Source organism: Pseudonaja textilis, chromosome 13, assembly GCF_049901715.1.
Source record: "Pseudonaja textilis isolate UNSWEBS1 chromosome 13, rPseTex1.2, whole genome shotgun sequence".
Taxonomy (NCBI): Eukaryota; Metazoa; Chordata; class Lepidosauria; order Squamata; family Elapidae; genus Pseudonaja; species Pseudonaja textilis.
Genome location: NC_142002.1, coordinates 689,175 through 702,237, shown reverse-complemented (window position 1 = coordinate 702,237; position 13,063 = coordinate 689,175). Strand labels below are relative to the sequence as shown.

Below are 13,063 nucleotides of genomic sequence, written 5' to 3'. Positions count from 1 at the left end.
CCAAATAAGCTGCAGGTTGAAATATTTCAGGTCTTGAAAGACAATTCTCATACCAGAGGGTATTGCTTACAGCAAAAGGTTTCTGCAGTCAGTTCCCATAGAGCATGCCTGCTAGTCAAAAATTCACTTGGGTTTATACACTGTACACTGTAAAAAATACATGATAATATTCACAGAATAAGCACTACATTACTATATTCCTGCTAGCAAGTGGTTAGACAGGATTACAGTATATGTAATAAAAACACCTGGCCATTTCCCCCTCTAATTGTACATCATGTTACTAAGACATGTCACTATGTCTACAATGAAGCATACAGACAGAAGCGCCAAAGTGGGGGGGTGGGATTTGCAGTAGAATTGCTCAAAGGAACAGGGGGCCTCCCCCTTTCAGGGCCTAAGGCAGGAAGTCCAAATGGCCTTTAACCCTCGCCCCCCCAGGCCTGCCATATGAGGCCCAGAGTCCCACGGGGGTGTCCCGAGCTCTCCTTGCACAAGCCAACCGGCTCCAGGAACTCTGGAGGAGCCCTGTGCCCCCAAATACGGATGGGAGGTGTGAACCAGGAAACCCAACCCTGGGTGCCTTCTGCTGTGCCGGCCTCCCTGCCTGCCTTGGGCATATGGGCTCCGAAGAGAACGCAACAACCCTGGCAAAATGGAAGCCATCAAAGCTTCTCTGGAAAAGCCAAAGAACGTCCAAAGTAGCTCAGTTGGAGGCCGAGTTTTCCGCACTACGGGAGCCTGAGGGCAGCGTATAGAAGCCAGGAAAACAGGGGCTCCAGGGCGAGTGGGGCAACTCGGTGCCCCAGTCCTGAATCCTCCAGTCCAGTTGCTCCCAAGAGTCAACAAAGAAGAAAATAGGCTTGATCAGAGCCAAGCCTGCTTGTGGACAGTGCAAGGATTGGGAGGGGGCAGGGAGGAAAGGCCGTGGGAGGAAGAGACCGCGAGGAGAGGCAAGACAGACCCCCACGTCCTGGGCCGCTCTGTTCTTAGGTGGGGAGCTTCGGCTCTATCTTCAGAGAGGCATCGTAGAGACCCTCTTCGTCCATCACAAACGTCTGGTCTAGGAGGTACTGAGTGACCTGGAAGAGAGAGAAGGGCAGGGGCAGAAGAGGCCGAGGGAGGACAAGGCTGGGCCAAGAGGGTCCTCCCCGAGGATCCTACCTTGGCCTGATGCTCGATCTTGTAGGCCGTCTGCTGAAACTGCCGGATCTCTCGGATGATGTGGGAGATCTGCAGGGAGAGAGGAAGGAGGTCCCTGTGCTGAAAGGCCGCCAAAGAGCAGGCGGTGGGCCCAGGGAGAAGGGACGGGACGGGGGAGCACCACGCTGGGGGTGTTATGGCAAAGTCAGGCAGGCGGTTGCTCGGGGGAGGGCAGTTTGGTGCCCCTGCCAGGGAGCTCACCATCCTCATTTTGGAGAAGTTCACCAGGCCATCCTCCGTGTAGTTGGGGGTGCCCTCTTCAATGAATGCCAGGTCCGTGAGGTACATGCCCAGGTAAGGGACACAAGGCGGGTCACAACTGAGGGGCAGAAAAGAGAAGCTCAGTTGGCGGGACAAAGGCAACAGGGCTGCTTCCCAAAGACAAGCAGCCTGTTTGGTCCCTTGGACAGACTGCCATGCTTCCACGTGCTCTCTGGGTCAGGAGAATTGGCCGCAGGAGGAGGCATTTGCCTTACGTTCTCCTGGTTCTTTTGGCCACATCTAAGCTGCCAGCCAAGTCCCAGCATTTGCTTGTCTGCAGAATTTTGCCTGAGTCACCAAGACTGAAATAACCTTTAGGAGTTCTGGAATCCCCAGCCGGATGTGACTCACTGCTGCTGCTACCTTCCAGCACAGGGATGAGGGCCCCCACATCCCTGGGCATCTGCCCCTCAAAAGCTAACGGCAGGCTAGGACTCCCCCATCTTTTGAAGTGGGAAACTCTGAAACGGGGTCACTTAAAAACCTCAGCCGGATCTTACATGCTTTTGCCAAACAAGGTCAGTCTCCCCCAACCCCCTCTAGAAATGAGGCAAGCAAGCAGTTAATGGGGCTCCCGCCCAAAGCTAGGAGAAAGCCCCCCGTCCCCCCCACACACAGACATCTCTTCCCTCCCTCTGCTGTTTGGGATGGAGCTGGACCACCCAAGGTGGCCTGTTCTGCCTCAGCAGCAGCAGCTGCAACGAGACGGGACCCTGCTCGGTCAGAGGCATCCCAAGGCCTGGCAACCCCCCAACGCCCCCTCCCTGCCAAGGGTGCTGGGTGGGGCAGCTGGTGGGGCAGGCGGAGCTCCCCTACCTGCTGGCCACGTGCCCGGCTCTTGCCGTGGCAGCCTCTACTTGGCCAGGGCTGGGTGCAGCCTGTCTCTCGGCCCCCTTTGCCCGCCAGGAGTCTGCCTGGTACTTCTGCCAGGCACCAGCTGCCCAGTCTGGGCAAGAGCCTCCCGCCCCTCCGATCCACACGCCTGAGCAGCCGGGGCAACTCACTTCTTCAGAGCTTCCCTCAAGTTTTTAAATCGTCCTTCCGAAGACACCAGCCGTTGCAGCTTATCAATCACCGCTTTGGTCTGGGGAGAAAGGGAAGAGTTTGAGGAGCCGAAGGGGCAAGGGGGCCTGGGCCAAAGGCCCTGTCCAAGGGGGAGTCAGAACGGTGAGATGGAAACGCCTTGGAGCCCATGGCGGCCTTGCAGAGCCTGAGGATCAAACAACATTGATGTGCACTGATGAGGTTACCTAGTCAGGTGATGAAACGCCTGCAAGCAAGCCACTCAGCTCAGAGAGGGCACCAAGGAGCCACAATCAAACAATGAGTCCAGGAAGAAGAAGAATTAAAGTGGCCGGGGGGGGGGGGAATGCAAAGGCCAACAGATTCATTAGGGGTCAAAGCAAGAGCCCCCTCCTTTGGGGGCAGAGAGCTGCTAAGGGCCCTGCCGGTGGGGGCTTCTCCTGGCCCTACGAGGAGCCTGAAGCAGCCTGGCGAGAAGAGCCTTGGCCCCAGGCGTTAAGTGCTGCCAGAGGCTCTGATTGCTCTTCACATCGTTGTGGTCAGGGAAGAAACAGCGGAACGGCCAGGTGACCGGTGAACTCTGCCGGGGGTGGGAGCTCTCATGGCCAGTCCTGGAAGTGTGGGGTGGGGGTGAAGGACAGCTCAGATGGGGAAACGGAGAAACGGGGAAAGACTCAGGGGCCCCGAATGAAGCCAGTGGGCCTTGTAAGAATCAGCACCAAAAAAAAGAGACTCTGCGCCAGCCGAAAGGGTGGAAGTGGCAGGAGCTTGAGAAGCCGTTGAGCCACACAGATGCTGTTGGTGTGGGCAGTGGGGGCTTCACCACTCTCAGGGACAAGGCAATGCAATGGAGGCTGAGGAAGGTGGATCTTGGCATTTTTTCAGCAGTAAAGCCACCCCCGTGTACACGACGGCCTCCTGCTTGCAACCTCCCTCTTTGGGACCACAATTTTGAAGTCACAGAGACACCCTGGCTGGTAAACAGCACCCTTGAAAACCTGTCCAGTGGGGCAGACGGTACTGCTCTTTCCAGAAGGACACCATCACCCAAAGCTGCACAGGGGCTCAAAACCCAGCCAGCTAGGCTTCCTGAAGTGTGCAAACACACAAGATTAGGGATCCCCTTCCCAGAAAAGCAGGAGAACGAGGTGTGTACAGGAGGGCCCCTGTGGCACAGTCCCCTCCCCAAGGCCCCCGTCCCGATTGCGCAGCCTTGGCAGTGGGCTCCTCACCGGCTTTGACACCTTCATCCAAGTCTTCTTCAGGCGAAAGATGGCACTGCGGTTGAAGGCCGAGGTGATCTCCAGAACAGCGTTGTAGTTGTGCAGGCAGCGGCAAATGTCGGCCACAGCCACCCACTTCTCGACCGTGCTCACCCGGGCAGCCATGTCCTCATTGCGGAGGATCTCGGAGGCGATCAGGTTGCTGATCTGCAGGGGTCGTCAGGGAGCGGAGGGTGGACATTACAGCCCCCGGAAGGGTGCAGCCCCAAATGATAAGAAAAGCCCCTCGCCTCCAAAGAGAGAGGGGGAGACCGGGCTGAGGGAAGCTCAAACACGCACTGGTGGGCAAGGCTGCCCCTCGTCTTCTCTGCCCGCAGCAGAAGGAAAGCGCCAGTTCCGGGCACAACCCTGCCACTGCCTGCCCTGCATGGAGATTGCTGAAGAGGGTATGCACCGGGGTAGGGAGGCCAAGGGACAGTCTAAGGAGATGGGGCTTCCCTAGAGAAGAGCCTGCACCTGGCTTCACCCCGCAAGGGCTGCTGCAGAGGCGAGACCCTTCAAGGCGGGCAGAGGAAGGCGTCGTGCTGACGAGGGAAAGTGCTGTTGACGTGGCCCAAGATGGGGCAGATGGCATCTAGATTTCATCCAATTTATTTATATACTTTTTACTATATTTCTATGGTCTTATTTTAAACTTATTTAAAATAGTGTTGAATGTTATATGTCCGTAAGTTGCAGGTGCTTCTCACATGAGTGAAGAAAGATCTGTGAAAATCCTCTTTTGCCCACCTATCCTGGACAAAAAGGGAAGACTCTGGGGACTAAACTCCGAATGAGGGATGAAGGCACTTTTGCCCCCCCCCCAACCCCCCAATCCACCTGGGCAAAGGCAGCTTCTGACTCACAGGGGGCAGCGGCCTTGGAGGGGAGAACTTCCGTGGGGGCAGGGTGGTTTTTCCAGGGTGGGGGTGGGGGTGTTGGCATACGAAGAGTCTATGAGCAACATTTCCTGAACTTGCATTCCGGTAGGGTTTGTGTAAACTATGTTTAACTTGCCTTTGAGGGTGCTTTGCCTTATACAAAAGGGGCTTACAAGACTTCACGTACACCAAAATGAAATTAAAATTTCAACACCTGAGTTTTTCTTTCTTTTAGAAATGGCAGCTCAATACTGTTATTCTTGATGACATTGCAAATCCCAGAACGCCACTCCATGAAGCGCCCAGGAGAGAGGAGGGTGGGGACCTGAGAAGAGGCCTGCCCTGGTCCTCCAAGGGCTCCAGCAAAGAGTGGCACGCAAAGCTTCCCCTGGGTCAACAGCAAACTTGGACGGGTCTTTCAGGGTCCCTGGCCTGCCCCAGCCCTAGCCAGGACCCTACAGGGGCCTCAACAACAGTCAGGACCTGACAGACAACCCAACCAGCCAACCAAAGGAAATAGACAAAGACTTTGCTCTAATGAGTGGCTAAAGGGGTGCAGGATGCATGCTACAGTAGGAACAGGGGACCATTGGGATAAGGTGGATCTGGACAAGCGAGAGGAAGAAGAGTCCCTGCAAAGTTACTGCAGGTTCTGCAAACGGGCAAAGTCTGAATTCTGAGCCCCACCGAACTTGGATCCACCGCAGCGGCACTCACGTCATTGAAGTGCTTTGTGTTCATCAGGATGTAGGGTGTTCGCTCGTTCTTTTCCACCTTCATCCACCCTTGTCCAAAGAATTCCCTGAAAACAAGAGGTCTCGGGATGATCTGAGCCCTCTCCGGAATTTCTCCCTGCCTGACCCTCCTTGTCCTGCACAGGAAGTTCTGGAGGAAATGGGGGTCTCCTTGTAAGGTCTTTGCAAGTGGGGCAGGGGAGGCAGACTTATTCCCACAATCCCCCATGAATTGTGATGGGGGTGACAGGGGTCTACGACACATTCATCTTCACCTTTGTTCGGACCTCTCTTTGCAAAAACACCCAGAGGACACACAGCCCACCACCACCATTGAATGCCACGTTGCGTCTTCCATCTTGGCTGCGCTCCCAAATGCACGTCAAAGAGCTCGGTACTCACTCATAGGGTATCGTCTTGAAGACCAGGTGATCCAGTAAGGTGAGCTGCTCAGCTATTTCTAAAGCCGAGTGATTTTCAAAGGGTTCTGCCTTGACCCCCACAGCCTGGAATGAGAGAAGAAGGGACTGCTGGGATGGGGGTCCCCAGGTGAAGGTGAAGCCAAAGAACCCGCTCAGAGAAGCTGGCCAGAGTGAGCTGGATCCTGACAGACTCAGCCTCTCCCTGTTCTTGGGGAGGGAAGGGGGTCACGCCCAGGCCAGGAACCCCAAAGGGTAGGACACTCCAGTCCACAGGCAGCAGCTCCAACTGCACTTCTGCACCCCCAGACCATATATGAAGGAAGCAGCACCAAATATTTAGGGGGGGGCACGTAGGGGGGGAGTGGATCAAGAGGTGAAGTGCATGCTGTGGCCAGGAGAACTTTCCCCTACAAGAGCCCATCTGACCTGCCCCCCGATCCCCTCCCCGATGGCTGAGACCCACGCCAGGCCCAGGAACCCAGTCAAGAAGGCCACACCAGGGGCCTGGCGGGGAGAACAAATCCAGGAAGTCAGAAAAGTTTTAAATCCTCCTGGGCCTGGATGGATTCTTGCTCCCATTAACTGAACCCATCGACAGAGAGACATTGCCTACAAGCCGTTCTTTGGACCGAGAGGCGGTTAGTCCAAAGAGGCAAATGCCTCCCAGCCCAGGAGAGACGCCGGCCTCTCTGGCACGCTTCCCCCAGCGCCTGGCAGACGGGATCCATAGAGCATGCGCATGGCAATCGGCCTCTGTTTCTCATCCTGGCTCCTGGGTGGGCAATGAAGAGCCCGGGTCTCTTTTGAAGAACATCTCCGACATGGGCTGACATGGCCTCACTTGGGGCCCATGCGGAGAAGGCTTAAGGCACCCATTAGGCCCCTTGGTCTTCTCAACTCCACCCTTCCAAAGGACTGGATCGAAACAGGTGCCCCATCCAGTTGGGTCTTCTAAACAAATGGCCCCTTGGGGCCCCGAGATGCCCCCCCAAAGCGCCTCTGTCCCTCCTGTGCTGGGGCAATGCGGTCTAGTCTAGTGGTTAAGGTGCCAGGCTAAAAAGTGGGAGGCTGTGAATGCTGGTCCCGTTAGGATTGCAAACAAGTTAGGAAACAAGTTAGGATTGCAAACAAGAGCCAGGGTAGTGCTGCCCAGTTGACATTGAGTCTGAGCTTCAAATTCCCGTTCAGATGTGCTTCTGCTCAAATTTCTGACCTGTTTCCATGGTTGCTACCAAGAAGCAGCCTCTAGCCGAGGAGGCTCAAGAGGTCACAGTTTGGTGCAACCCAAAGGCCTCCAAGGAGGGAAGATCATGGAGATCTTCATCAGACTTCTGGAACGGCTCTTGGGGCCTCAGTGGGGCTCAGGCCACACCAAGGCTTCAGGGGCTGACCTTCTGGCTTCACCTTCCCACCTTCCCTTTCGAGGTGGCTAGAAGACAACAACCTTCCCCCCCAACAGTCCATAACGCCTCCACTTTATGCCAACCTTCACAATTGCACTGTTAGTGATGGTTATACTGGGCTCGCATTGTGGCCTATCAAGCCCAGCGTTGGCTTCGAAATGCGACGGGCTCCTAGTTTTGGCAACAAACCAAGCCAACACAGGCTTCTTTGTGACCCCACTTAGGGACCCCAGAAGACGTTACCATTTGCAGAATCTCTTCCAGGGTGATCTGGTTGTCTCCGGGGTCCTCCTGGGTCAGGGTCCTGGCAGGCAGGTAGAAAGGGAGAAGCGCAGCTGTGAGTTTCCAGGGACAAGAACGGGGAGGCTTCCGCTGATTCTGGGGGAGGCCTGTGTGGAAGCCGAGGGCTTCTCCATACGGAGCCCCAGGGACAGGGATCACGGGGGTCTCTTCCCCTCACCGCAAAGGAAGGCGAAGCCGCCCCAAACACCCTCTCCCTTCCCCTGGAAAGTCAGGCCGCGAGACCAGACACTTGCCCTGAGCCAACGGCCCAAAGAAGGGCAGCATTTGGGGCAACCAGCACTCGGGGGCCAGACCGGTTCCCCCACAGCCCCTCCCCACCTTGTATTAAGACCCCCAGATCTGTGGCAAGAGTGAGACGACCGCTCCGCCTTTTGACCTGCCTTATGATGTTGCCGGCGGCTTTTCTCTCTTGGGTCAGGAGTTCTGGGTCGTGCATCACTTCCTCCAGGAAGCTGATCACTTTATACTTCAGCTCCGCCTTGGTTTCAAAGTCCTGTCAAGGGGAGGTTGTCCACGAGCCCCAGTGAGGCCCAGCTGGTCGGGCAAGCACAGGGCCCTGCAGCCCGGGGCCTCCGATCACGCAAGGCCCTCCAACCCTACCTGGGCATGCTTGGAGACCCAGTGCCTCAGGACGTTGAGTACCCGGTTGGTGGCTGCCCTCCTGATCACAAACTCTTTGTCGCTGTTCCTCTGGTCAGAAGGGAAGCCTGCAGGGGGGGGAGAGAGTCAGCCTGGGAACCCACCCACCCAGGGGTCAGGCTCTATGGCCTGCCCTGCCCTGGAAGAGGGCTCCAGCCATTGCCTGGCCTCCTCCCGCAGGCAGCAGCCCTTCCAAGGCTCCCCGGAAGGTTTGCGGGGCCCAGGAACCACCCGGCCCAGAGGAGGACCCTTCCTCTTCTCCCACCTGGGCTGGCCAATGACATTCGGCGGTACTTCTCTTTGGTTGGGGTCCCCTCGTTGGCTCCAGCCGTGGCAATGGCGAACGCAGAGGCGGCCGAGAGAGCACTGCTGCGGCTGTTCTCCAACTCTCGGCAGGAGGTCATCACCACTCCATTGTTGTAGGAGAACAAAGGGAACTCTGCATGGGGCGGGGGGGGGAGGCAATTCAGGGGGATGATCCCACGTGGCCAGTCTCTCCCGTGGCTTCCCCGGGGGGACCAGAATCCCTGCCCACCGGGGAAAACAGCAGCCCCCAAGGGCTGACACGGACCCTTTGCATCTCCATGGGGGCCAGGATCAGCCCCACCCACAGAGGCTCCCAGCCCAGAGGAGAGGGGGCTTCTCGGGGGCCCCTCCCCCACAGCCAGCTTACCTGAGGAGTTCTTGCCTCTGACCAGCTTAGGGGTTGTGGGAGACTTGGTGGGCGATGCCTCTGGGTCTGCCTCCTCACTCTGGGCTGCCTCAAAGGCCGAATCTTCTCGGGGAGACTCCTCGGAGCCTGGCAGAAGCAGCAGCGTTAGACATTTCTCCCCAATGCTCCTGACGGGCAAGTTGTGGGAGGAGCAAGAGGAGGAGGAGGGGGAGGAGGCGTTGAAGGCCAGGGGGATGAACAGGCCGTACTTGTCAGCCCTTCTCTGCTTTCAGCAGAGTCACCCAGGTATTTGGGGTAGAAGCCATTCGCTTCGGTCTGCCAGATCTCTTCACCGAAATTAACCGGATGCCGAAAGCAGCACCCGGAATCCAGAGCCCTGCGATGGCCAGGCCGGCCCTTGAGAAGGTCGCCCAAACCTCTTCCCAGGCTGGCCTGTCTCCTGAGACCTTTTTTAAGGGGGGGGGCATGAATCCTCACTGCCCACCTGGCACCTTTGCACTAACCCTGGTGTGTGCAAAGAGAGAGAGCCCCGCCCCCTGTGTGGCTCTGGGGCTCCCGGGTGGGCAGAGGGCGGACGCTGAAGCCGTCCCTTTGGGGCTCCTCCTGACCGTGTCTTGCACTCGCTCACCTGTCTTGGTCAGAAGCGCTTCCTCGGCCTTCTCGGGGCCCGCTTCTCCCTCATCGGAGATCTTATTGGAGTAGCTGCTGGACACGTAGAGCTTGTTGATGTCCAGGGTGGTTTTGCTGAAGGGCGACATGGTGGAGGAATACATGCTGGCATAGCCGTTGGGAGAGCAGCTCAGGGCGGCCAGCTCCAGGGCCTTCCCTCCCGTGATGATGGGGATGTTCAAAGACAGCTTCCTTCTCCGGCTTGGTGAGGATGACTTGGTGATGGACAGAGGGGGAGGGGAGGAAAACTTCCGGTTGGCGCGTGGAGACTTGGGGGGCTCTCCGTAGAGGAGTTTCGTGTTCTGGCTGCTGGCAAACAGAAGCTCCAGGGACCTGGTGGAAGACATCCAGGGACAAAGCTTTCACTGGGGCGCCTCTACGCAAGGGCGTGAATTCCCCAAACGCCACAGGGCTTCCCACAGTCTCCCGAGAGAAGAGCGTGAGCCCCAAATCCCCTTAGAAGAGAATTCGACCAGTTTGAGCCAGTTCAAAAAATATGAGGTCAAGGCCACCTTTCCCCAGGTCTCTTCTTTCACCAAGAGACCCAGGTGAATCGGCAGAAGGGATGGAGGAGATCCAGAGCTGAGGGGCTGTGGTTCATCCCCCCCCCCCGACTCCCACCAGGTTGGTGAGATCCAATCAGGCCAAGGACCCCCGAGATCTGCAACCGGATGCAGCCCTGAGCCTGGAGGGTTCACCAGCAGGGGGTCCATTTGTTCAGTCAAAGTTATAGAGGCCCTGGAAGGAGGGATTTGCATCCAGTTCCCAAAGTTATGGCTGCTGCAAGCACCTCTGTGGCCACAGGGTCAACAATCAGGCACTTGGTAGCAGGGGTGGGATTCAATTTTTTTAACAACCGGTTCTGTGGGCATGGCTAAGTTGGTGGGTGTGGCTTGGTGGTCATGTGACTGGGTGGACATGGCTTGGTGGTCATGTGACTGGCTGGGCGTGGCCAACTCAACATCACTCACATCGAGGTACGCATCTCCTCGCCTGGCCTCTCATGACTGTGGGGATGCTGCAACAGTCGTAAGTGTGAAAAATGATCATAAGTCCCTTTTTTCAGTGCCATTCTAGCTTTGAATGGTCCCTCCACACAAGCAAAGTACCAGCTAAGGAGGGGAAAAAAACTCCAGAGACGTTCCTGAGATAGGATGTCTAGTCCTGCCAAGAATGTAAAAAGGGTTAACGGAGAGGCAGTTTCTGTAAGCAACACCAGAATGTTTCCTTCCTGCCTTCCTTACAGGATTAGGCCAGTAACTTCTTCTAACAACCAGTTTTCCGAACTGCTTAGAAGGTTAACAACCGGTTCTGCTTGGTAGCCCACCTGCAACTTATGACCACAGGGGCAGTCGGCTCATTCCACCAGCCTCCCTCCCCCAGCCCTTCTGGCCCCGTTGCCTTGGCCACCTTGGTGCTTCTGCTGCTGACCAAGCAGGCCCAGCAGCTGGAGGCCTTACTGAAGGTCAGGCTGGGGAGGACCAAGGCCAGGATGCCTGGGTCAAGGAGGGTCCATGGCCAGGTAGAATTCGGTTAACAACAGAGGTGATATTCAGCTGGTTCTGACTGGCTCTGGAGAACCGGTAGCGGAAATTTTGAGTAGTTTGGAGCAACAGCAAATCCCACCTGTGACTAGCCCCGCCAACCCCATCTCTTCTCTGCCTCCCATGGAGTCCCAGTTGATCGGCTGGGTCTCGTTTGGTTGTCCTGCACAGGAGAACGGAGCTGGAAAGCAGGTTAGTGGGGTGGGGAGGGAAGGGGGATTTTGCAGGAAGCTTCCCCTGCCACGCCCACCAAGCCACGCCCACAGAAGCAGTAGTAAAAAAATTTGAATCCCACCACTGGTTAACAACACAAACCAGGAGTGCCCAGGGTTGCTGCCCCTAGACGATGTCCCGCTTTATGACTGCATTGCTTGGGGATAGAAATCCCAGTCTGGTTATAAGTGGAGAGCTACTTGTAGCTTTTACAACTGCCAGCAGGTTCCATGCTCCTTCCCCAGGCCAGAGGGAGGAGGCCACTGCCAGCCACGCCGTGAAACGCTTTGCAACTCATGGGGGCTGAAAGTGGGATGGGTCCACTAAGAAGCCCCTGGGTCGAACCTCCTGCCAAACTGAGTCTAGGCATGAGCTGCTTTTCATGACTTTTGGATCCTGTTTGGTCTGTTTCACATGGAATTTGGCCTGCCTTTCTTTAGGAAGTGCTCTTACCTGGCAATTGAGATGGCCAGGCCCCACCTGATCTAGTTCAAGAACCACAAGTAGGCAGGAGGCTCCTTGGTAGCTCTCACCTCACTAAAGCAAGACGCCCCAGATGTCCTGTAAAATGTCCCTCAGACCAAACAAAGCTAATCTCAATCTCTCCCTCTCCTTCTGTCTGTCTGTCTCTGTCTCCCTCTCTCTTTCCCTCCCTCTCCTTCACTTTTTCTCTCTCTCTTTCTATGTCTGTCTCCCCCCTCTCTCCTTCCCTCCTCTCCTTCTCTCTCTCTCTTCTTCTATCTGTCTGTCTCTCCGTCTCCTCCCTCTCTCCTTCTGTCTGTCTCCCTCTCTCCTTCCCCCCTCCCTCCCCATCTCTCTCTCTCTGTCTATCTGTCTGTCTCTGTCTCCCTCCTCTCTCTCCCTCTCTCCCTCTTCCTCCCTCTCCTCTCAGCCTCATTTGCCTGGTTTGAGCTTCACCCACGTGGCTGCCAAAGACTCACCTAGCAGGAATCGCACTGATCGGTTTCTTGTAGATTGTGATCAGCTTATCCAGCACAGTCATAGCTGTGGTGAAGACTCGGTACGAGTGCAGGAAGGTGTTGAGAAAGTCAATGCTGAGGAATCTCAGGTCTGTCAGTCTTTCCAGCAGACGCCCCACGCTGGCATAGCGGATCTGGAGGACTTTGCAGGAGTTCATGGTCTTGCTGAATCGAATGTCGACGTCGTCACAGTACAGGCTGGTGTCTGACCTGGAGAACAGAGAGGGACAGAGAGAAGAAGCACAGCCAACCGACCTCACCTGTGGCGGCTCCTGTATCTTTCCAGGCACCAGAGATGCTCAGTGGCCGGAACCTCCGAGGGTTGGAGAGGAAGGGGCTGGGCAGGGGGCTTGGAGTCCAGGTGCAGAGGCACCGTTTGGAAAGGAGCCCATGAGACCTTCTCATTACAGAAAATCCCAAAATGTTCTACAGCATTATTCAATAATAGGTAACAATCCAGAGGTACTTAATTCATTTCTTTCTTTTAAATTGCATTCATTTTCTAGTGACATTGATATGATTTCAAGTAACTTCCAGCTCTGTTATTCTGTTATTCTAAAAGGCTTTTGGGCTCCAGCCAAAACATCCCATCCAGTTTTCTCTCCATCTCTCTGGGGTTCAGGCCAGTGGGACACTGGTGAGCATCTGTGTTGCCTGAAAAGATACACGTGCCGCGGTTTTTGCCCTTGGCCTCACCTAGTTCTGGAGCACAGTCCACACACTGCTACTCAAAATAGAGCAATTGACCCAGAAGAAGTGGTAGTACCGGCTCCCTGTGTTATCAATGGTTTTGTTGGCAGGAAGACTTGATAAATCAGGGGTTGCACCAAAAATACCCCCAACAACTCTAGAC

General features: G+C 56.0%; 1 protein-coding gene across 1 annotated transcript in view; it reads right to left on the bottom strand.

Moving 5' to 3' along the window:
• Positions 1 to 651: 651 nt before the first annotated feature.
• Positions 652 to 13,063, bottom strand: part of RASGRF1 (Ras protein specific guanine nucleotide releasing factor 1) — a 41,546-nt gene continuing 29,134 nt past the window's right edge. The window contains exons 14-27 of the mRNA XM_026709325.2: positions 12,172 to 12,420; positions 9,433 to 9,806; positions 8,805 to 8,930; positions 8,397 to 8,570; positions 8,093 to 8,199; positions 7,873 to 7,985; positions 7,433 to 7,493; positions 5,767 to 5,870; positions 5,348 to 5,432; positions 3,720 to 3,917; positions 2,469 to 2,548; positions 1,405 to 1,522; positions 1,165 to 1,233; positions 652 to 1,082 (exon numbers count right to left, since the gene is read on the bottom strand). Coding sequence (XP_026565110.2) covers positions 990 to 1,082; positions 1,165 to 1,233; positions 1,405 to 1,522; positions 2,469 to 2,548; positions 3,720 to 3,917; positions 5,348 to 5,432; positions 5,767 to 5,870; positions 7,433 to 7,493; positions 7,873 to 7,985; positions 8,093 to 8,199; positions 8,397 to 8,570; positions 8,805 to 8,930; positions 9,433 to 9,806; positions 12,172 to 12,420 — 1,951 coding nt within the window. The 3' untranslated portion in view covers positions 652 to 989. The remainder of the gene's footprint in view (positions 1,083 to 1,164; positions 1,234 to 1,404; positions 1,523 to 2,468; positions 2,549 to 3,719; positions 3,918 to 5,347; positions 5,433 to 5,766; positions 5,871 to 7,432; positions 7,494 to 7,872; positions 7,986 to 8,092; positions 8,200 to 8,396; positions 8,571 to 8,804; positions 8,931 to 9,432; positions 9,807 to 12,171; positions 12,421 to 13,063) is intronic.